Source organism: Archocentrus centrarchus, chromosome 6 (genome assembly GCF_007364275.1).
Source record: "Archocentrus centrarchus isolate MPI-CPG fArcCen1 chromosome 6, fArcCen1, whole genome shotgun sequence".
NCBI classification, from domain to species: Eukaryota; Metazoa; Chordata; class Actinopteri; order Cichliformes; family Cichlidae; genus Archocentrus; species Archocentrus centrarchus.
The window spans coordinates 1,554,842-1,579,321 of record NC_044351.1 but is presented as its reverse complement, the minus strand read 5'-3'; the positions used below and the strand labels follow the sequence as shown (position 1 = coordinate 1,579,321).

The window sequence follows — 24,480 nt, the reverse complement described above, 5'->3', positions numbered from 1 at the left end:
GTGGGGTGGATAGGAAAGTGCTCCGGCACTGCACCCTTTCTGCCTCTGAAAGTAGTTCCTGACAGGTCTCCTGTTTCAGGAATAGTCTTTGTGAAAAATAAACTTTCCAGAATTGTCTTCAGTAGTCGGCAGGGTTTGAGCCACAGTGCAGGCACGTCAGGAAGTCCAGAGATGCTGTTCACTAGTATAAATTATAGAGCAGCACCTGCCCTGTTCTCCCAGTATTTCAGTAACCTTAATAAGGCTGCTCTCCTCGCCTCAGAGCCCTGTGATAAAGGTGTGTGTCTGCTCCACTGTATGTGTGAGTGTGTACAGTAGCGCTAACACGGCGGGGCTGCTATCAGGTCTGAAGCAACACGGTGTTCCAACATGTAACGCAGCAGCAGGGAGATTTATTTCAGCGAGCTCGGCCCACTGAATAGTCCTCCTGAGAGGCTCCGGACTATCAGTTAGGCCCGCTGTGAAGAGGCTGCTGATCTCCTCCTCCAGGGCTAGTTTTTCTCTCCGGGGGGCATGAAGAATACCCCGCTGCCGGACCATCCATCAAGGCCGGCACCGTCGCGAGTCGCTGTGGGGGTGGTATTGTGTGCTATCTCTGCACCTGCCCCCATCGTGGCCGAAGCAAATATCTCTTCAGAGGAGGAAAACTAATTGTTGGCCCCGGCTTGGTGTCAAGCTTCTCTCAGTGTGTTTCGATTACACTCCATCCCTCTGTCCACTGCTTTCTATCTCTCCTTCTCTGTGTCTCTGCGCCATGGTTCAGCTGGTGTCCCACCCCGCTGTCTCCCCAGGACCTTTATCAGGGAGACGGCTCTGCTCATTAAGGAGTTAATTTTCTCCCTCCTATCTCTGATTAGTATAGTCAACCTAAAGCACTGTGAATTCTTTAAATTTTCTTCCTTGTTATCAAAAAAGGGAGAGGGAGAAAAAAAAGATGGGAATGGGGGATATTTAATCGTTTAAGTAGTCTTCCTGGGGAACTAGATTTCTCTCTCTCCCTCCTGCCCCCCCGTCTTCCCAGCAATGTAAAGAAATCTTTGCTGAAAGCCGGCCCAGCTCAGTAATTCAGTTTTTAAAGCATGAGGATGGAGAAGGAGGAGGTGGAGGGAGGTGGTGGTGGCGGGAGAGTGAGGGAAGAGAGAAGGAGAGGGAAAAAAAAAACGACTTGATGAAATTCCGCTATCAGCTCCGAACCAATATGCAAAATATCTCGCTGGAAATCAAATAGCTATTATGTTTTCATTTCCACGTCGGCGTATTTGCTTAATGAAGAGGAGACAGATCAGACCGGCAGAGAGAGTCTGCAGGAGCCGATAACCGCCAACGGCTCCCAGCTATCCGCACAGAGTGACGCTCCTAGTCACTCCGCTTTTTCACCGGGAAGGAAGAAAAAAAAGGAAAGGGGAGGGAGGGGAGGGGAGGGAGAGAGACAGAGGGAAGGTGATGGAGTGCAAGGAATGGAGAGAGCGCAAGTGATATCGAAAGGGGACGGAGAAGAAGAAAGAGAGGTGGCGGCGGCGGTGGGGGCGGCGGGGATCAGAGATAATGACAGAAAGAGAAGAGGAAGTGAGAATATAAAGGAGAGACTGCAGGTTGAGATGAGTGATGAGAGGAGAGACACGGAGAATTAGAGTTTCACAGAGAGGATGAGGAAACCGGCTCTTAGCAAAAAAACTGTAACATGTTTCTACTCATGTGTTTTTAGGCCTCTGATGTTTGGTACCCTGCTGGGTTCCCCCCTCTGCCACTGCAGCAGCAGCAGCCTTCCAGGTTGCTGAATGTGTGACTGATGGCTGGGACAGACGTTGTTTTCCTCTCTGTTCCTTTCTTCACACTGTCAGGGGGGCCTTTTTATTCTTGCTGGCATGGCGGGAAACATGCTGAGGCATGGATTTCACATCGTTTTCCTTCAGACCTTTTAATGCCATCAGTTAATAGCACCGATGCTACCGGATGTATATATACAGGAACAGTCAGTGAGGATCCTTCGTCGATTCATCCTCTTCAGTGGGGTCTCATTTCTCCTCTGATGGGCAACTTCTGCATTAGAACCTCAAAATGATCAGATTGTGTTTACAGCATTGATATTATCCTGATATCTACACAAAAAATTAACTAGTAACTTAAACTCAGACTCAAAGTAGAAGGTGAAAGAGTCGCCTCAGCCGTCCTGTTTTAAAGTTCAAAAACATGGGCCGAAATGAGGAGCAAGGAGTCCAAACCCAGCAGGGAGCATGCAGGAAACTAGGAATAACTGGAATACTGGGAACAAACAGGCAGTTTGACAGGTGGACAATCCAACGAGACTAGACACACACACACACACACACACACACACACACACACACACACACACACACACACACACACACACACACACACACACACACACAGGACGTTGTATCAGAGTTTATCATCTCTTTCAATCCTGTTCATAAGAATTCACATTTTAATGCACAGGAAGAAGATTTGGAAATCAGTGTGTGCTGGAGCTCAGACTCACAATACACACCCCAGATTAATAATCAGTAACGTGAACATGTTGATCCCACCAAGTTAAATGTTTATGATAAAAATATAAAGGAGGTAAAGCAGCACTGCTTCACCGTGTTTGACCTCTGACACGTTTCATGTCTCTGCACAGCCAGCGTGACACGAGGCCAGTATCACAAACAGACACACAATTCTAATAAAAATGAGCCGACACTGATCCAAGGCTAACAGGCCAGAGATTTAGGGAAGAAAGTAATGTCAAATAATAACATGTACAAATTATTATTATTATTATTATTATTATTATTATAGTGGGCCTTTCCTGGCCTTTAAAGCGTTTCAGTTCCACAGTCAGTGGGTTGCCGTGTGCTGATTTAGAGGTGTGTGTGTGTGTGTGTGTGTGTGTGTGTGTGTGTGTGTGTGTGTGTGTGTGTTCTCTCTGCTTGTTTCTGTTATTAAAGAAAAATCTTCTTTTGAAAGAAAAAAAAAAAAAAAGAAATTCCCAGAAAGGTTTATTGGGGAATGAGACACAGGTAAAAAGCACAAGTGGGAACAATTAAGTCAGGATGCAAAAATCAGGAAAGGAGGAAAAAGAACAAAGGCAGGAAGTAAAAACACCTAAGCGACCTTCAAAATAAAAAAGGAAGTAAGTAAAAGCTAATTGCTAACACTTTGCTAACATGAAGACAGAGGCAGGTGTAGGAGGCAGGAGGAAACGCGGGAACTAGAAACACAACAAAACCAGTAAATACACACAGGCAAAAGCAATAACTGTGCAACAACATTTGAATAACACAATTGTTGCACAATATTTATATTGTCTGTATTATTGCCACAATATTGCTGTAGCATTTTTAAATATAGTGCAAATGATCCGTTTACCCACAGAAGAGGGACATCGTACCTGTGTAGGTAACACACCATAAATAGTGACAGATATCAGCTGAGCAGTCAAAACAGCCTGAGCGCCCGCCGGGCTCTTTGTCTCCTGTTCAGGTGATGTCTCTCGGCTGGTCTGGGAATGACACTGTGTCCCCCTGGATAACCTGGAGCAGGTGGGCCTGGGAATCTTTGCTTAGACTGCTGGACCCGTATAAGTGTTATGGGTGGATGGATGGATGGGTGGATTGATTATTTTGCTTGATTAAATATTATAAAGGCTAATCAACTTTTTTATGCTGGTTTTGTGCTTGTTGAGGACCAGCGTGTCTGTGAAAAGACTAAAAGATGGCTTTCCTGATCTATTTCATTTGATTTAGTGTTTTAATCACAAGGGGTTTTTTTTTCCCTGTATTTGTTGCTTTCGGCTCTTTGACAGCATGCTCACACCAAATGGAGCCCCTGCTTCGACATGCACAGAAAGTCTGCTTATCATATTCTGATGCACAAAGTTTGATGAACTTTCTGCCTAATCATAAGCTGTGTCCTGCCTTTCTGAAGCCTTCACAGGAAGCTGCAGGGAGTTTTCTTTCTGCCAAACATTGTGAACACGGTCAAAGTATTTCAGACGCTGAGGCCATTTTCCTCAGAAATGGGGGAGGAGGGGGAGCCATTAAAATAAAAGGGCAGGAATGGTTCTGCATCATCAAATTAAACCTCTTCAATCGTTGTTCAGTAGCGAAATCAGTGGCAGCATCACGGTGAGAATTTTTGCTGAAACACTTGCAGCACATTATCAGTATCAGAATCACAATGACAGTTGCATTAACAGTAATGATATTAGTACTGCAGTTCCTACTGGTAGGAAAAGCAGTCACAGTAGAGTCCTGTTTGTGTACCGTTAAGTTTCTATGGTTGTTGTGCCGTTGCTGACAGTTTGAAAGCGGCAGGTTGTTGTTGTGTTTTGTGACTTTCGGCTTACAGTGTGAGGAAGTAACGACTTCAGAGATGTGATATTTATGTAATATGATGAAGAACTAAAAGTCATGAAAAAGCTAGCGTGCAGTGCGCCTGCAGAGTTTGCAGTGATGCTGCTGACAGGAGCCGAGGAGCGCTGAGTTATTTTACAGGCTCTGATTCAGGGAGAGGGTTTCTGTCACACTCAGAGGGATGAAATGTTTTTTTAATCAATAATTAACCAGCAAGTTATCAAATGCAGTGAGTAGCATTACTTTAACAGGGTAGCTAATAATCTATGACCTTTTACATCTACCTTCCACCCAACCACCCAAGCTGCTGTGGGGACTGGTAGACACTTTTATTTTGAAAATCTTGGTCACATTTTTTTTATATTCCTGTGATATAGTGTTTGCAAAGGTATATTTATGAGAAAACCACTAATTTGCAGATGCATCCTTTGGTTTTGGTAATAAATGAGGAGAGGAGGTCAGCCCAAAGGAAACTCAGGTTTAACATTGATTTGTGAGAACTTTTGGATGTGATATCAGCCAGAATCACATTTTGAAACTCGCACTCTGTTTTGACTCATTGTGCAGGTGTCACTGAAAGCAGATCTACTCAATCAGTTTCAGAACATGCAGGACACGGAGGCTCTGCAGGCCTCACCCTGCAGGACCCAGGCATTTTTAACCCCCTCACCCCACTGCGCTCTGTCAGAGTGGAGATGAGTCCCCCGGATTTCAGGTCTTTTGGGGAAAAAAAAAAATCTCTTGCCTTGCTTGTGTTTGCTGTAAGTGCTCAGCTCAGTGGGCAGTGCTGCTCAGCTCTGATGCTAAAAGCAGATTTTTATTGAAGCTGAATGGATCGATGTGGCGGCCTGCGCGGGCGCTTCCTCCTGTGGTGGGGACGGTGGCCGTGGAGCTGTGATAAGGGCCCACGCAGCGCTGAGGAGAGTGTTTAAAGTGCAAAGTTGATTAAAAGTATGTCCTCAGTGGTGGGTAATTCTCTTTACTCTGATCAATAAGTGGCTCCTCTCCAGTGCGTGACTCTGTGTCAGGTGCCTCAGTTTCTCCCACTCCCTCTCTCAAGAGGGAGCGCTCACATCCTCCTCTCCTTCCCACTCTCTCCTCCTTTTCTTTCTCTAAATATCCTCTTTTAATGTTTCTCTTCACAAGTCTGTGATTTTCTGATACAAGTGCGCCTCTCTCCCTCTCCTCTTGCTTTCAGCTCTAATGTATTTTTGTGCGGCGGGTTATTAGCGTGAGAGCGGCGAGGCTTTCGTCTGTTTAATCAGCTTGTTGAGCATGCAGGTTTGATGTGTGTTGTCTCTGTGTTTAATCAGCGAGCTGCTCGCTGCAGGTTTGATGTGGACGGAGAGTTAATAAAGCAGTATCTTTGGCGCCTTCATCAGCTGCAGCACTTTGTTCTGCCTCTCCTCCAAGACAGACAGCTGAAGTCTCTGTGCTGGAGCGTGAGCACTCCTGTAGCACCGCATGTGTGCCGGGCGACTGGAACCCGGGCTCGTTGTTGTACCTCAGTTTGGGCTCACCGTTTGAGTCCAGACAAAGAAACATCCTCACAGTTAAAAAGCAGAAGTTTATGGTTCAAAGAAGCCTGGACTGAGTGATTTCTATCCATTATTGCATAAATACCTTTGGGTACTGACTGAAATGTGACCATAGCATCCAGAAAACAGTTTATCGGCTTGCTCAGGGGTCATGTGATCAGATACTCTCTAATCTAATCTTTTTTTTTAAGAATCTTTTTCCTGACACCAAAGCATCAGGAGATCTGTTAACCTCTGCTCATTTCTTCTTCATGGAAACGACGTCTGTAGCTGCAGTTACGCAGGATTGGGCCCTGACTGTTACCTCTGAGCCATTAATTAATTAATCAGTACATAAAATCTGTCTAATATAATCGATGTAGTAATAATACAGACATGTTTACAGAGTCTTTTGTGACCTTCATCCAAACAAAACGCACATTAAGTAAAGTTCCACTTGAATTTGACCGATCACTGTTAATTTCATTTTTTCAGTTTGTATTGATACTGCGATAATATTATCAGGAATTCTCTTTGACCATGCTAATCATTAACATGCCAGCTGGAGATGAAGTCCTGGTGCGTGATTAGCTGCCTTCTTTGTGTTTGCAGGATAGACACACGTGCAGAAACCTTTCCAATAATGCAGCATCAGCTGCTCTGCGCTGACCCGAACCCTGATGTAATGGCACGGCGTAAACTGAAGACTTTCAGCCGGTCTGTTGGGTCCAGGAAATAAAATTCATTCACATCCCGTATCAGTGCTGATATCACAATCTTGAGTATCTGCTGATATCAGAGCAGACCTGATTGCCGTTTTCCCTTAAGTGTGGGAGTTCATTCAGTTTCAACATCACTTTGACTTCAGAGAAACAAAGGTTGATGTCTGCCATCATCAGACACTGACACAGCATGGATCCAACATCTGAGTGAGCTGCTTCCTGCTGGGATCGAGCCTGCAGCCCGTGCTTTGTGTGTCCTCGTGCACACTCATGATGTTCCTTCCCCCGGCCACGCGGAGTCAGGCAGAGAACTGGCTTCAGCTCTTCGCTGGTTTCTTGCTAAGGTTTCATTCATTACTGCCTGCTCGGTACACGACTGTGAAAGAAATACACCAGGTCTGGACAGTGCTACCTTCTCCTTGCGATATATGATGCTCGTACTGAGCGTCAGCCCTTAAAAAAATCCAGATCTGTGGCGGTTTGTCAGGTGAGGCTGAGGCCTATCAGTGTGCCTCAGTGGGAATACTCAGGACTTCTAGATGATTGGGAATGAATCCAATCAGAAACTCCCTGAGGATTTCATCAGAAAGGAGCCCTTCTGCTTCCAGGAAATGGTTTTTCAACATCTCACTGAAAGTTTTACTGGCCGGAGAACCTGAAGTTTCCAAATTTGAACAAATGCAAGCTTCAGGCTTTTTCTTTTGGTCCACACTTTAGAGATCCTCCTTTAGCTCACAGCCCAGAAAATTATGCGGTGCTGTTGGATAAGTCTCAGCTTAATTGATGTCCCTCCTACAGAGATACACATGCGGGTTATGTCTTCTTATTATTTCTTCATCTCTTGAATGAGTTCAGTCCAATTTTCCTGGATATCACGCTGTAACAATTAAAGACTTTAACTTTAAAACTGCCAAATGAAGTAGAATGTGGTGCACTTATCACAAGACGCCCCGCTATCCTTTCTGCCAACTATCCGAGACAGGGAGAGAAGGGGAAAGGGAGAATATTTCTCCTTGGATAAAAGAGGGGAGAAAGTGGAGCTGAAACTTTTCCGCACCATTTGATGTCTGAAAGCAGTGATGCAGCGATTGATTCATTAAACCAGGGCCGTAATGAGGAAAGAAATCATAATTCAAACTTACATTTTAAACAGGAAATATAATTGGAATTTTATACAGAGGAGTCCCTTTGTACAATTATGATTAAAGGAAAATTAATTGTATGAAAATGTCCTTATAGATACTGAAAATTAGATCTAGCAAAGCTCCGGCGACATGGACCTAATTCTAAAAATATTGTGTACAGGATCAATCTTTTTTTTCTTCTCTGCTTTTTTTTTTTTTTTTTTTACGAAGGTCCAAATCTAGCTGTGTTAATTTTATCTGAAATTAGAGTGAACCATGCAGGCGTGGAAGTTGAAATTAGCCTAAAGATGTTTCATTTACAAAGACAGAAACACTTTGTCAGCCGGCGATTGTTTCCCAGCATTATCTCTGCCTGCTTTTAATTGCTTTGGTGAGTGAAATTAACAGAATTAGAAAAATTGCCTCTCCCTTTTTCTACAAGCTTCTTTATTCACGGGTATTGTTGTGTGCTTTGTATAGATTATAGACTCCTTTTGTTCCAGTATTGTAAATATATACGCCCCCAGTCACGGCTTTAGCTCCGAAACAATCCCTCTTGTTCGTTCGACACAACCTAATGAAAATTAATTTACGACCTGTCTGGATGGAGGGAGGAATGAAAGAAGGGGGGAAAAATCCTGGATTTCTTCTCTCTGTATTAATGTCAGTGTGATTTAGTTATTCAAAAACAATGTGCCCACCCTGCTTGACTTTCCAGGACATCGTCATTATGCTGTTTCCTCCCCTGGCGTTCTGCAGCACATGAACCATTTCTGCCTCGCGCTGCGACTCGTAATCCTCTTAAGAGAAATGCTCGCCGTGAGTTAACGATCCTGTCGTGGCTGCCTCTCAGGAGCTGAGACTGAAGCGTGTCACCGGACGCAGATGAGCGTTTGCGACGCTCTCGGTTGAATGTGAGCATATTTCAGGGTTCGGAGCTCTTAACGCACTGTTCAATCATTCATCTTATAGTCAGAATATTATTAATGAAGCAATTTAAAAAAAGTCACATTAAATCCATATTAACTCACTTCATTTTTTGGATGTAATCTTCAAACAGGCTAAAATAGATCAAAAGTACTGTATAATTACTGTGGTCAGCAGGGATTATGAAACTGTAATTGATACAGATCAGCCCTGCACTAATCACTCTTTTAGCTGCAATTTTAGGTATACTGTAATTTGGCTTTAAGGTCCCCCTTGGCTTCTTGGCTATTAATCTTCTGGATTAGACTGTTCAGCGTGTCCAATTCTTGAAACCGTTTTTTGAATGAGTCCAGTAAGTGGGGGTGGGGGGTGACACATCACCGTGTTTGGGGCTTTTTTTCCCCTTCCCGTCTACATTGCATACAACCATAAGCAGCTTGTTAAAACCTCTTAATTTTCAGCTCTCGAGGCCCACAGGAAGACACTCAAAGCCTCGGGGTGGTGTTATTGTGTGACTGCGCTGCAGACGCGTCTCCCACTGGTATATTTTACAGATAATTCAGGGCTTTGTGGGCAGGGGGGGGGCTGTCCCACACAGCAGGGGATCACAGACTGCAGACTGTTAAATGGGGAATATTCCTGCAGTCTAAAAACTCTGCCCTTTGTGTTTGCAGAGTAAGAAAGATGTTCCTGGAAAGTGTCTTTTTCTAATCTGCTCATGTGCAGCACCACATTTTTACTCTTAGACTCTACTGCAGTCGCTTTGCATGGATGTTGCACTGGGCCTTGGAGCAGCCCCTCTGCATCCTCTGTCTGAGATACACTGTTTTAGCTCCTCCCCCTTTAAGGCCACGCTGCCTCCAAGGAAACTTGCTTCTGATTGGCTGAGTTTAATTAGCTTATATTACTTTTGTTCCTTTTATTTGAGACCAACCAGCATATTTAAACCGATGTTGTAGATTAGGCTCCTATCCCGGATAAACCCCACCTTCCCATCACTTCTATGTTACAGGTGTCAGTGGATTAGACTGCTGTCCTTACGCGGGATGGACACTCTCAGTTGTTGATCTGCCCTCCTTCTTTTCTGACAGGTTCTCTTGGTGATCTCGATGGCGGTGAGGAAAACACACCAGACAACCTGAGCCTATCAGGAGAGGAGGGAGGAGCCTCTGACCCAGATGATTCTGCAGAAGGCGACAGCTGCAGCCCGCCGCCGTACACGCCATTGTACAATGAAGGTGAGAAGAAGAAGATCAGTCTCAGACTTCCCGTCTGTTTCTGAATGAGACAGTGTGTTGGTGTAACAGTTGGTGTTAGGGTCAAAGAACAGAAGGTCAGGTCAGCCATGAAGACGTCCTCAGTAAACATCTGCAAATAAAGACATTTTAAAAACGTATCTAATAACCACACATATTTTTAGTTTGTTTCTGTTTCAGTTCATTCAAATGTCTTCTCCCACTTTATTTTAGCTCTGAGTTGAAATGTAAAAGCATGAAAACTGAGCAGCAGAGGAAACTGGAGTTGTTGCTGTAAATGGACGAGTTCTAATATAGTGCTTTTCCACTCTGTCTGAGCACTCATACAACACGTTTACCCCAGTCACACAAGCACTTCCATGATTAACTAAGCTTTTACTATCTAACATTCACACACATTCAGCAACTTGGGGTTAAGTATCTTGCCCAAGGATACCTTGGTATGCAGCAGCCAGGAATCGAACCACCAACCTTCCGATCAGTAGGTGACCCGCTCTACCTCCTGAGCTACAGCCACCTGGCTTTAAAGCTGCTTTTTGTTTGTGCTCAGTGCAACAAACAGGTGAGACTAGGAGATGAACCAGCACCTCTGCGAATGCCGCAGTGTGAAAGCTGGTCCATCATTATCCAAATGATTTCTCTGTTTGACGAGACTGTGTGATGTTACAGCGGTACTGTACAGTAACAGCTCACTTACAGGAATCTGTGCAGCTCACGCAGAGCTGCACAGAAATGATGATATTTAAAGACTCTGACTGTACGCTTGTTTAAGTAATGGAGTAATCAAATCTAAAAGCAGCTGCAGAATCCTCATATTGATCCTGATCATTATATTATAGAACGATTACAGCTATTAGCAGCTTTGGTATGTAAGTAAATATCCCATCCCATAAATATGGGGCTGGCAACTGTAATTAGCCAAACAGCTTTGAAAAGATTCAGCGAGTTATGAAAATTCTGCCACTTGTTGTGTGAGTAGCACATCAGTCAGTTACACAAAAATCCTGTCCTGGAAATGACTGAAAAATGCAAAACTGTATTATTCAAGAGATTTTTCTTTTGTGTAGACATGGGGTTTTTCCACAGATTGTATAAAGATAAGCTGCTGAAGAAGTATCACTTTCTGCCAGCACTTCAGTTCTGCCCTCAAAACACGTCATCAGGTACTGCAAAGATTTAAAAAATCTGTTCTCACATATTTTTTTTTTTTTTTTAGATGATTAATATCATCACATTTGCTGCAGTAGCAGCAGCACACTGACAACATCTGTCAACAGTAAGCACCTCTTCAAGTAAAAGGATCCAGATATCTAGTTTACTGGCAGTTATTAGTGGTTATTAGCAGATTTATCTGCTCATCAAGTCTTTCTTTAATCAACTGACGCCTACCTGTTATCTGTCAGCAGACGTCACCCAGAGACAATGCAAAAACTCTGCGGCACCATTTGGAGGTTGCAGCTTTCCACACGTGTGTCACTCCTTTATCTCTAATATGGATAACAGATTAAAAAGAAGAAGAAGAAGAATTCTGTGGGCTTCAGTGAGTCCGCCCCTGTCGTGCACCTCTTATCCCGAGCCTCCCCCCTCCTGCCGTGTGATAGCAGAGTTTTTCAGTCATATTCTTTTGACTTATTCGAGATTTCACCAGCTGTGTTTTTTTAATCTCAAAAATTCCTGCTCTTGTGAAATTTTGGGGGCTGCGAGTGATAAGCGTCTGCTGGTTGGCTCGGTTTGATAAACCCATGGAAATTCTGTCAGGTGCTAATCGAGACGAGATTAGAGATTAGCGCCAAGACTGTGTGTGTGTGTGTGTGTGTGTGTGTGTGTGTGTGTGTGTTTGAGGTGAGGGGTGGGTTATGTGTGTGATAGATTGTATAAGAAGAAGAAGATGAGAGAAGTCAGGCATACTGCACATGTGAGCAAGTTTGTCTGTCCACGGCAAACTTGCTTCACGACCTTGTTTCAGTGTTTTGTGTGTGTTTTACCCCCCCCCCCCCCCCACCACACACACACACACACACACACACACACACACACACACACACACACACACACACACACACACACTCCCTCCCTCCCTCTCCATCACACTGTTGATTTACTCCTCTCTCTCTTCTCTGGGTTCCTCAGTTGCCCAGCGCTGCCATTATCAGTTCTCTGTAAATCAGCCATGTTTGACGAACCTGCTCTTTCAACCTGGGATCAATACCAGGTCTTTATCTGGCCAGCGCTGGCTAATAAAGGCAGGGCCTCTTATCCACCATCTGGAAGACACACACACACACACACACACACACACACACACACACACACACACACACACACACACACACACACACACAGGCGATAACCGCCCTGATAACTTTAGCAAGAAAAACACATTCTAGCAGTAACAGGACCGAGCACTCTGTTCTCTCCATAACACCCCGTCTTTTCTACCTGACAGCAAGAGCCAGTTTATTAATGTTGGTACAAAAGAGTGCTACACACACACACACACACACACACACACACACACACACACACACACACACACACACACACACACACACACCACACAAACAGACAAACTTTATTGAGGTACGCTCGAGCATCTGTTTGGTATGTCTCTCTCTGTTGTGGTGTTTTTTTCCCTCCTCTCTCTTCTCAGAATTGCTCTACAGTTGCAGCGACCCACAGAAACGAGCAAAGTTCCTTTTTTTCATAACAAGGCAATCATTTTATACATCACAGGAAGCCTGATAACATCCACTTCAGGGCTGATAAGGAAGTAATGTTACCTCCTTTTGACCTCTAATTGTCATGCCCTCATTTGAGCCAATCAGAAGGATTTTTGTAAACTGTTTTTTTCTTCTTTTCATCAGAATCTGATTAGCGGTGATAGAGAAAGTGTGTGTGATGCACAAACGGACATAACTGAGGCAGTGTTCTCCTCTGCTTTCATTTAAAGGAACAGCTGGAGCAATTACAATCAGTAGCACATATACTCAGCAAAAATTTAGGTCTAATATTAAAATGATTCATTCACTTCATTAGATGCAAGTCAGTGTTTTGTTTTGAAGGGATGCTTTCCCAATGTCATTGCACTTCCTGCCATTATTTCTTTCCCTTGTTTCCTGATTGTCTCCCATTTTGTTCCCCGTGTCCTCGTTGTGCTTTACTTTATTCTTGGATTCCTGTTTTGTTTTAAAGCAGGTGTGTGTGTGTGTGTGTGTGTGTGTGTTTATGTTTTAGCAGTTTTATTGAAGCTCACTTTATGTTTAGTAATCCTGGCTCCAGTGTGTTGCATTTGGGTCTTCTTTCCTGATATTATTAGGATGAGCTGCTTCTCAGTGTTATGTCCCTGTGATTGGACGTGTGTGAGTCAGATTGGGTCAGGAGAGGTGAAATCATCTCCAATCACTTGGTGGTCTGCTCATCAGCTTGGCAGGTAACTGAAGTGTGGTTGTTATCAGTGTGCATGATGAATGCTGGATTGTTTTCCACTTCATAAATCATAAATTTAGTAATTTCTTATTTAAAATGTTGTGAGGGAACATTGTGAGCTGCTGGTGTGAGTTTGTGTTACTCTTTAGAAGGATTGTGGGAATTAAACCTGCAGAGGCTGCACAGATGAGTTTCCAAAAGCCTAACAGTGCATGGCCCCGTTGCAGTGATGCTATGCAAAGGCAGAATGCTGATTGGTTAAAGGGAGGTCACCACAAAGAGGATGGGGAAAAAAACCCCACTTATTTAAAAAAGCATGAATGATAATGGCTGCAGTGGTCAGTTTCACTTGGTTTTGGTTGGTTTGTGTTTATTCTTCGTGGATGCTGAGCTTAAGGACCAACAACAGCTAAACACAGGGGAGAGCAGCCCACATTAACATTTACTCTACGTATTTGTGACACTGCCCCCTGGTGATGGTGCACAGCTGCAGCACGTATATGTGGGCCTGCAGTTTTTTCAGGGTCCCATTCTGGGACCTTACTGCATACCTGGAAGAGATTAGCTTTAGTATTTTACCAGCATGTGTAAATAAGTTGCTCTCTATGTGAAGTTCCTATTGTGTACGTGCAGTATTGATTGTGTGCAGAGGAGTGTGCAGCAGTGCTGTGGCTGCAGCTGCTGCTTTCTCCGGACACTCATCACTGCCACCAACACGGAGACCGTCTGTGTGCATGTGCTCAACCTTAAACATGAGGGCAGGATGTGCAAAGCTCAGGCAGCATTATTAGGGCCCGAGCACGAACTGTGCGAAGGCCCTATTGTAATTGCTTCGTTTATTATTATTTTTTTTTTTTTTTTTTTTTTTTTTTTTTTTTTTTTTTTTTTTTATTATTATTATTCAGGCAAATGAATTGGCTTTTTGGGGGCTTTATCATATTCAAAAACTCGTGAAACTTTGCACATGCGTCACACCTGGTGAAAATTTAAGTATTTTAATGGGCTCGGGCAAGGGCGCGCCCAAATGGCTCGCTAGCGCCCCCTAAACTGGAGCCCCACCGCTGTGTTTCACGTACATGAATGAAACTTCATACACATGTATATCATGTCCAGGCGCACAAAAAATCCTCTTGGAGCCATGCCCTAAACCCAACAGGAAGTCCGCCATTTTGAATTAATTATGCAAATTTGGCGATTTGCAGCCCTCACACTTTTTCTAATAACTCAGAGGTTTTAGACGTTATCATCTTCATATTTGGTTTGTCTAACCTACACCCCCAGGGGAATCTAAATCTCGAAAATGGTGAGTTTTTGCCAAGGGGGAGGGGTCCTTATGCCCCTTTGAACTTTGATCATTCGCCATGAAATTTTGATTGCCTCTCATTCATACCTACATGATCCAATGTGCATCAAACTTCTCCAGTAGGATGAGGGTGCCCCCCTGAACACATACATATGACAATATTTAATATCAGTCGCAGCGCCACCTAGTGGGAACAGGAAATGTCATATTTTACACTTGGAGGTCCAGCTCCAAGGTGGTTTAGCAGAACCATCTCAAATTTCACCTGGAAAGCCTTAAGAACTTGGACTTACTGTGTTTTTAAAACTGTGAGTTTTTGACAAAAGGGCGTGACCCTTATGGGACGGCAAAGTTCGATGATTCGCCATGAACACAAAAATGGCTGTAACTCAAAGCCAACTTGCCCAATCTGGCTCAAACTTCAGTGGTGTGATAAGCATGCTGCCCTGAACACATTCATATGCATAAAGTCCATAAACGTTAGAGCGCCGCCTAGTGGCAGCTCGGAATATCTTAAAATAGCAAGTTTTTTGAGTAGCCCCGGAGCTACGTTTTATCTACATGTATGAAAATGTACAGGCTCATGTAACATCCTAAGACGTACAAAAAAGTCTCTTGGACCCATACCCCAAACCCTACAGGAAGTCGGCCATCTTCAATTGAAGGTGTCAATTTTTGCGATTTCCACGCCTGCTATTTGAACGAACTCGTCCTAGGGCATTTCACCCACTGACACCAAATTGGCTCCAGATCATCTACACAAGTAGCCCATCAAATATTGTGGAAATCTTTAAAAAATATTAAACGGCCTTGTCACACCAGGCCATTAAATTTGGCCTTTGTTTTTCTCCCTCACCACCAAAATTGTTTGTGCACTTGTTCGCACATGCTTTGTCTGATCAGGCTGAAAATTTAATCACTCATGTACACACCCAGGCTGAATCCATAACTACAGATTCAAGACTGTAGGCGCAATAGCGCCCCCTACAGAAGCAAATGAAAATTTGTATGACCGTCCACAGAATTAGTTTTGCTCTGAAATACATGAAATATCTTTCACCATTCCTTACAAAATCCTCATCTATTTGATAAGCCTCCTGCCCTGAACACATTGATATGCATAAAGTCCATAAACGTTAGAGTGCCCCCTACTGGCAGCTTTAAATATCATAATATACCATGTTTTTTAGCTAGCCCCTGAGTTACATTTTATCTACAGCTCTGAAATTTTGCACACTCATGTAACATCCTAAGACATACAAAAAAGTCTCTTGGAGCCATACTCCAAACCCTACAGGAAGTCCAGCATCTTCAATTGAAAGTGTCAATTTTTGCCATTTTCAGGCCTGCTATTTGAATGAACTCCTCCTAGGGCATTTCACCCAGTGAGACCAAATTGGCTCCACATCATCTAGACAAACAGCCCATCAAAAAAGTCAATCAGACCCATGCCCTATTTTGCATGCTGGAGCCGTGACCACACCCCCAAATATTCCATTGCGTCTATGCCGAGAGCAAAAGATACCTTTTCCTATAAAAGAATTCAACTTTCTAGAGACCCATCACGATCACAAAACCTCCGAGTGCGGCACGGGTCGACGAGCGCCACAGGTCGACGCGCGCGGAGTGCGAGGGCCCGATATCACCGCTTGCGGTTTTAATTGTAATTATTATTGTTGTTATTATCAGGCAGAATAGAAACAGGACTGTAGAAGTTAGGAGGCGAGGGATTGTTGGGTGACTTTGCCCTGCAGGTGTGACAGAGGAAGTTCAGCTTATCAGATTGATGGAGACTGTCTCGCTATGGGGGGGTGGGTGGGAGGGAAGGTGGGGGAGAGAGTGGGAGAGAGAGGGAGGAGGGGGTTTGGCAGAAAAGTGTCTGTCGACTCCTCCTGATACCTGCCTCCCTGTCTGAGATGATATGGGAGATAATATTGATAATATTAAACGCAATAACTGTGTCTCCAGCTCCCCTCCCTCGCTTCAGCCCCTGCAGGATAAAATCAATGTGCCATTCAATGTGATTTATAGCTGAAAATAATGGCACTGTTTAGGCGGGTGGGGGTGGGGTGGGGGATGTAGTGCGCATGTGTGTGTACAGTATTTCTCGGCTGAGTGTTTGCGTGTGGATACGGTTGAAAGGTGGACGTGACGTGAAACTGGATGTGCATCCTGTGTGTGTGTGTGTGTGTGTGTGTGTGTGTGTGTGTGTGTGTGTGTGTGTGTGTGTGTGTGTGTGTGTGTGTGTGTGTGTGTGTGTGTGGATTTATTTGATGGTGCACATCCACCCAGCCTCTCAACTGTTACATTAATAACGGCGGTGTGTGAGGGCATCACGTGGTCACGAGGCGTTTATGGCTGGTATCGATCGGGTGCTATCGCTGTTTATCGGAGCGGGAATGCAAGGGTAAACACGGCCTTTGTGCAGACAGCTGAGGCGTTATCGGGGTGGAGGGTGAAGACGGCGCGGGATTTGGGAAAGGGGAAAGAAAAGGAGAGAGCAGAAAACAGGGAGAGGGAGGAAGGAGGAAGGGAAGTAATCGGATTCAGATCCTGGGAAAGCTGCATCAACAGTGTTTTTCCCTCTCAGTTAAGTCACACTGGGAGAAGTTGAACTAAAGCAAAATCAGAACTTAGAGGAATTTGTTTAAGTTAACCAGTCTTTGAAACAGAGACTGTGAGTCAAAGCTAAATGAAACTGAGCCCTTATATTTACACTGAGCTTTTTCTCCTGCCGTCTCTGATGCTTTGTAAATTCATACACGTTACTATCACACTGCAAATAAAATGCATTTTGAAATGAAAATTTGAAAACAAAGTAATATAAGAAAATATTAAAGTAAGAGGTCATATGTCACTGGGTGAAGTGTGTTACTTTGTAACAATCATGGACCAGCTTCCCTGAGCATGCATTCTTTAATGGAAATAATCTAAGCTTAATCTAATCTCATCATTAGAATATTTTAGTTTTACAAATTCAGAATCGAAGCCTCACATCATTCCTTTCCTTTCATGGGCTAAACATGGCCACCTTGAATCACTTTGCTTATACAAACATAATTAAAGTGCCTTCAAGCTGCTGCAGGATGCAGTTAAACTAGTGAGTGCTGCTGTACTTAAAAGGAGATTTCCTATAAGAGAGCAGCAATCGGTAACAGTGGGCACGATGCTGATTAAATCAGGTAAAGCGTGAAATGAAGCCGCGGTGGGGATGGGTTGCAGAGCAGCTAGCAGATGCACAGTGAGGCTAAAGCAGCGCCTCGTGTGTTCATACGCTGCTACTGCATGTCATTCAGTCTCCTGTGTTTTGTTTCCTGGGTCATCTCATTGCTGCTCTCCTTTCTTCTCGATCCTGGCTCCTCCCTCGGCCTGGTTCTGCCCGGGGTTTCCTTCCATATTGTACATTACAAACAGGTGAACAGGTGCTGTGTAATTAATTTAAACTGAACTGAATTGAGTTGAACTGAATATTGAGATGTTTGTGATCTGATTCCATGCAGTGAGCTTTGAGTCACTCTAACCCTTGGCCTGATGATGGTGTAAGAGCAGAGAGCAAGAAGAGAAAGATCTGTAGGTCAGATAGGCTGAGGGGCTGTGATGTAACTATTAATCTAATCTACCTAATCACAAGTCCTGCTAATAAGGAGGGGCCGAGCGGTGTGATGAACTGCCTGATACCAGCTGCACAGGCAAAGTTCAGGGTTCACATTTCTCTGGATTAACACAACACACACACACACACACACATATGCAGATATTCATATTGAAGCACACACACACAGGTCCAGCCACCTGCAGAAGCACACGTCTTTGATCAGTGAGCAGGAGGCTGTGTAATCAGCTTGATCAATGGCAGGGATATCAGCAGTGATTACAGGAACACAGGCAGCCTCAGTCTCTGCTGAGGGTGACAGGCCTGCAGGAGGAGATGGAACGATAGAGGAGGAAAAGAGGAGCACATAGCAGTGAGACCCACCTACATTTAGTGAAGGAGAACTAGAGGGAAGGGCGGATGAAGAGAGAATGGGAAGCTGCTGGGAAATGAGTGGAAAGAGCCAAAAGAGAGACGGCGATGAAGGTGAAGATGTTGAGTCTTTGATTCTCCTGAGTTGTAATGAAAATCAAAGGGTCCATCTCTGCATGGGGAGGTGTTGTGTTATGCAGGGAGGGAGGCGTTTCTCCACCGCCTTTGATCAGCAGACAGCAACGATGGCTGACACACACACACACACACACACACACACACACGGTTCTGATCAGGATGTTTGTTTTAATCAGTAGTCTTTGTGCTGTGCATCTAGAGCCCAGAACGCAGGACTCCGGAGGAGCTCCGGATGATAAAGACGTGGAAGGGGAGGAACAGGCCCCGATGCACAGCGGCACGGAGGAGGAAGAGGAGGGCGAGGAAGAGCCGGAGGTGTTGCAGTGGAGGGGTCCAGGTCAGTGCTCTTGCAGGATTTCCATCACCGCTGTGACTTCTTGGTCTGACGAGTCCGGTTCTTCAGTTAGATGAACATCACAGGAGGTTCTAGCCAATCAAATCACTTAGAAACATCTGCTTTGCTTCAGAAATGACACTAACTGCTTGCACAAAAGGGGCCCTGAGAACGGGCGTCTCAGAGTTATTAGTCACTTTCAAATTCAATCATTCAAATGTGCAATAAATTAAACGAGCCTTTTTCACAGAAGACTGACAGGTTTTAGTGACGTTGCGGTTTCACACGGTGACAATGAATCATTAATTCAGTTTGTAGGAACAACCACCCGACACCAGAGACCGGCCAGCGCTGGATTTTTGAGCCCGCTGCTAAAAAGGCTTTATAGGGAGTAAAATAAATATAATTAATATATTCCTCAGAGCTCGGCTGGCCTGATTCTCCCAAGCATCGTTTTCATATTATGTTCTATGAAGATGGTTTTATGTTGCACAGTGGACAGCATCCGTGTATGAGTTTCATTTTTAGTCACAGTAGTTTCTGTCATCCTCTCTGTCACTAGACATCTGTCTGTGGTTGTCACTCTGTGTGTGTGTGTGAGTATGTGTGAGTGTGTGTGTGTGTGTGTGTGTGTGTGTGTGTGTGTGTGTGTGTGTGTGTGTGTGTGTGTGCGTATGTTTATAATACCTTGTGGGGACAATTTTCCTGACATGTACTACGTTGTGGGGACCAATTGCTCCTTGTGGGGACTGGAACCTTGTCCCCACAAGGGGAAACCCTGTTTTTGGGTCAGGGGTCAGAGTTAGGGCTAAGGTATGAATTGAGTTTAGGTTAGGGTTAGGGTTAGGTATGTGATGGTTAGGGTTAGGAAAAGGGTAAAGGTAAGGTTTAGGCTGTAGAAATGAATGGAAGTCAATGGAAATTCCCCACAAAGATAGCAAAACACACTTGAGTGTGTGTGTGTGTGTGTGTGTGTGTGTGTGTGTGTGTGTGTGTGATGGAAGGAGGGGATGAGTACAGCACAGAGAAGAGAGCAAGGTGATGACGAATCATTTAATATACAGCAAAAGTTTCCCAATGAGTGTTAATTCATGTGAAACCACAGATGGACAGATACTGGCTGACCCTGAGCTGTCCGGATGAGTTACAGTTCAAACAGCAACAAAAACCCCCCAAACACAGAAACGCTTCTACAGAGGCCAAATATGACCAATCACATCGCCCGTCTGGTCTGCCTGACACCTACAGGTACCATAAATATGCATCTGTAGGTGGTTTAAAATTAGTCTGGGGTACTTTATTTTAACAGTAGTATTAAGTCCACAACGCTCGAGTGAGGAAATCTCAAGCTGTCACCACTGACTAATTTCTGTCTGATATTAGAAGCAGAGCTGGAACCCGTGTCAGTGCGTTAACGTTGGATCGATCTCGTGCTCTTGAATGAAATATTTTTTATTTCATGTTCTAATTGTTTTATGGTAAGCTGTAGTATTTTTTTAAACTTACTGTCATTATCTTACCTAGGACAGTCACTGCAGCTGAGCAGTCACAGAATATCACAGTTATCAGGAAAGGAGTATATTTAGTGTTTGCTAAGTTGGAGACTATTGTCATGAAATTAAAATGATATGATGCCTCTGCAAGAGTCAGGGCCAAATACAGGTGCATGAATGCTGAAGACGGGCTTATATTCACCTGCTGGTGGGTGATATAGATAAGAACCTTTAAGGGCCACAGATGCTCCTGTGTGCCTGCTTTCTTTGCTCCTGATTGCGCAGGACGAGTTTGGGAACAGATGTTATATTAAGGCTCAAAGCTGGCTTTAAAAGCACGGCTGCTTTCATTGGTCAGTCCCAGTGATCGTGCTGGATTAATTATGATGTTCTCCAAAGGTGATCCTGAGAAACTCCCACCAACTGTCCGTGGTTTCAGCTCTTCTTCTCGAGTGGACGCGGCTCTGCGTGCACTCACATGTTCACGTCTTCCGAGTGTCTTTCAGGGTTTGTTGTGTTGCTCTGCAGGGGAGATGTGGATGTGACAGGCCAGGGGAAAATTTATTCAAGTCGTAACAAAAACACACACACACACACGGCTAAGAGAAGATAACAAGTAAATCGCCATAATTTTATTATTTATTTCCTCTCTTATCGAGGTTTGTTTGGTTATTTATTTCTCTCTGTCTGTTGTCTTCAATGAGTTAAACAATGCAAGAAGATTACCACACTATCTCGCATTATTTCCTTTTCAAGCTGCACACGTTTTATGTATGTCTGTGCATGTAGTGCTGGGTGTGTGTTTACGCGTGTGTTTGTGTGTGCGTTTTAATTCCTCTGCTGGGGAAGAGAGGATGTGTTCATTATCGTCCTGTCCCAGCCTCGTCCCTTTAACAGTAATTGGAGCGATATTAATTGCTGCGTGGTGGCTGGTTGATGGTAGCACCATGATGCTGCACTGATACGGCCCTTCTTTCTTTTTTTCCTCTTCCTCTCCTCCTCACAAACTAACTGCCGGGTGAGTGAGACGGGGGAGGAAGGAGGTGAGGAGGAGGGGTGGGTGAGAGAGTAAGGGAGAGAGATAGCCCCTCTATCAGCTCCGGAGCAGGCGCTGTCTTTATCAGGAGCACGATTGGCAAAAAGGAAACTTTGACCGGTCTGAATTTTTCTCTTATCGTCAAGCCCCCCCCCCCCCCCCCCCCCCCCTCCCGTCCTCCCCCCCCATCCTCCCGTCCTCCTCCTCCTCCCCACCTCCCCTCCCTCCCTCCCTCCCTCTTTTCCCTCCCTCCCTCCCTCCATCCATCCACCTTCTCTTCCTATGGTCTCTCCATCACCACTAACAAGCCCACTCGCCCCTCCCTGCTCTCCATTCTCCACCTTCTGGGGAGCATACATCTCTCGCTCTTTTCTCTCCATCCTTTCATTGTTTCTTCTTCTTTGTCCTGCACGTCAATGCGGGAACAGAGTCGCCACCAAATGCTGCTCCTGTCCATATGAAACCTTCACCATGTATGCGACATGAGCCGAGAGGAGAGCTGTGTGCTTGGAAATAACCGGGTTTATCTCCTCCAGGAGTGTTGGCGTTCCACTCGTTTTTTACCTTTCAGGGAGGTTTGGAGCTTTGAATCTCTTTGGCTGCTATTAAGACCTTCTCTGTGTTATTTGTAATTACCTCTATTATATTATTTCCATATAAAGGGTGTATCTGTGTAGGATTAAAGTGTCTTCATACAAATAAATGAAACTGAAATAAATAAATCAAACCCCACAAACAGCCTCTCGCAGGCCCCTTTGGAAAAAATGAGACCTGTAGCACTGGGCTGCAGTTTTTGCTGCCACTGTTTCCAGAGCTGACCTGTTAGCTTTAGTGCTTCTGCAGCAGAGCTGTGAAACATACTCTCTGTGGACTTATTCTTCCAGCCTGGTTTTTTTCCTGTCCAGTAAAAAACACCTGTTACCGCAGAGTAGCACAGCATCTGTCCCTCACCTGGTTCTCCTCCGTTGTGTGTGGGGGAGCGGCCTGAGCCCCACCTGCAGTGAAAGCCCAGCACAACGAGGAATGAAGGAAAACAAGTCTAATGTCACAGACAGCTCTGCTTTTGCTCACATGGTATCAGTCCTCCATCTGTCTGTATGGTTCCTGAACATAGCAACCATAGACTGTATATAAAAGATGGTCATCGCCACTGTGACATCACCCATTGGCTCTATGCTTTATAATGCTGTAAATTGTGCGTCTGCAGTGATGAACTCACATTAGCAGGCAGATCTGAGTGGCTTTTGTGCATTTTGTGCATGCAGTGTGTTTTTGTTGTGTGAAACTGTAGTGGTATTTTTGAACACATGAGTAAATTGAGTAATTTAACTTTACGTATTTATACGCGCGGGGGTTTCCTGCCGTTTACACCATTAAGCACGATTCTGTGATGTTACATGTAAACTTATCTCACATTAAATAGGATGTGAGGAGTTTCTGCTTTTCTCTGCGTGGTCAGATAAAATGAGCCACTGCAGTCACTGATGAGTCAGACTCTGGACTGACTCTGGATCTGTGAGGCTTTTTAGGCGCTCTGCTTGTTCTTCTGTGTTTTAATCAGCAACATTTCATCTTTCTGACTTCATGATGTGACTTTGGAAACTTCAGAGTTTAAAACCATTTTCTCACCTTTCTGTACGGATCAGTGTAACAATTCATATACAAATAATGAAACTGGCTACTTTGTCTCCCTCTCTCTCTCTCTCTCTCTCTCTCTCTCACTCACACACACACACACACACACACACACACACACACACACACACACACACACACACACACACACACACACACACACACACACACACCTCTTAAAAAGTGCCTGTCAGTGTTATACTCGTTAATCTTATTTCAAGTTTAGGAGAAAGTCCACTGAAGCACTTTTTAGCAGCTGTTTTCAGCTAAAAGACTTTCCATGCTTGCAGTGTGTTGCTGTGTGTTGCAGTGTGTTGCTCTGTGTTGCAGTGTGTTGCTGTGTGTTGCTGTGTGTTGCTGTGTGTTGCTGTGTGTTGCAGTGTGTTGCTGTGTGTTGCTGTGTGTTGCAGTGTGTTGCTGTGTGTTGCAGTGTGTTGCTCTGTGTTGCAGTGTGTTGCTGTGTGTTGCTGTGTGTTGCAGTGTGTTGCTGTGTGTTGCAGTGTGCTGTTTTTTGAAGAAGTTGCATGCTGTCACTGTGGAACTCTACATGCATTTGCATGTATTGCTATGATCAGTTATCATCGGTTTTGCTGTTACGTTTGCTTCCCTTTTGTCCTTCAGTTTATTTTCATATTGTCCTTCCCTTCAGCTGACCTCTGACCCTTCCGTTTCTGTCTTCGTCATGTTTTCGTGTCCACTTGTGATCCTGCTCTTAAATCCTTAATTCAAAATGGAGCCAATCCTTACAGCTCCACCCTGCAGCATCCTGTGTGTGTGTGTGTGTGTGTGTGTGTGTGTGTGTGTGTGTGTGTGTGTGTGTTGTGTGTGTGTGTGTGTGTGTGTGTGTGTGTGTGGAGCTGTTGTGCAGTGTGGAAGTCTGTAACAGTGAGTTGATAGAGCACTTTATATCAGTGCCAGTCTGTTACTGGTAAACTCCATGCAGTCTCGTGTCTAATTTCATTGAATATTAATCTGCTAATTATATTTGAAAGCTAAAAAAGATGAATTCTTCTTGTCTGAAATACAGTAATTCCTAGATATGAAAATTTTAATTTCCCTTTTCGCACACAGTTTGTGAACTAAACCCTGGGATAATAATCTCTTAATTTATTCAAACATTTTATTCAAATCAGTCTTTGTTGCGGTCATTACTATTGTTCCCACAGACTGATATTAACACAGAAACCAGAGAAAACAACAACAGAAGATTTCCCTTCATCCTCTGCGCCCGCTTTTCCTACCCG

General features: G+C 44.3%; 1 protein-coding gene across 1 annotated transcript in view; it reads left to right on the top strand.

The window, feature by feature from the left end:
* LOC115781231 (zinc finger protein ZFPM1) overlaps positions 1 to 24,480 on the top strand; it is a 108,689-nt gene that overhangs the window by 36,906 nt on the left and 47,303 nt on the right. Inside the window, 2 exon segments of the mRNA XM_030730755.1 lie at positions 9,743 to 9,889; positions 18,938 to 19,075. Of these exon segments, the coding sequence (XP_030586615.1) occupies positions 9,743 to 9,889; positions 18,938 to 19,075 (285 nt within the window).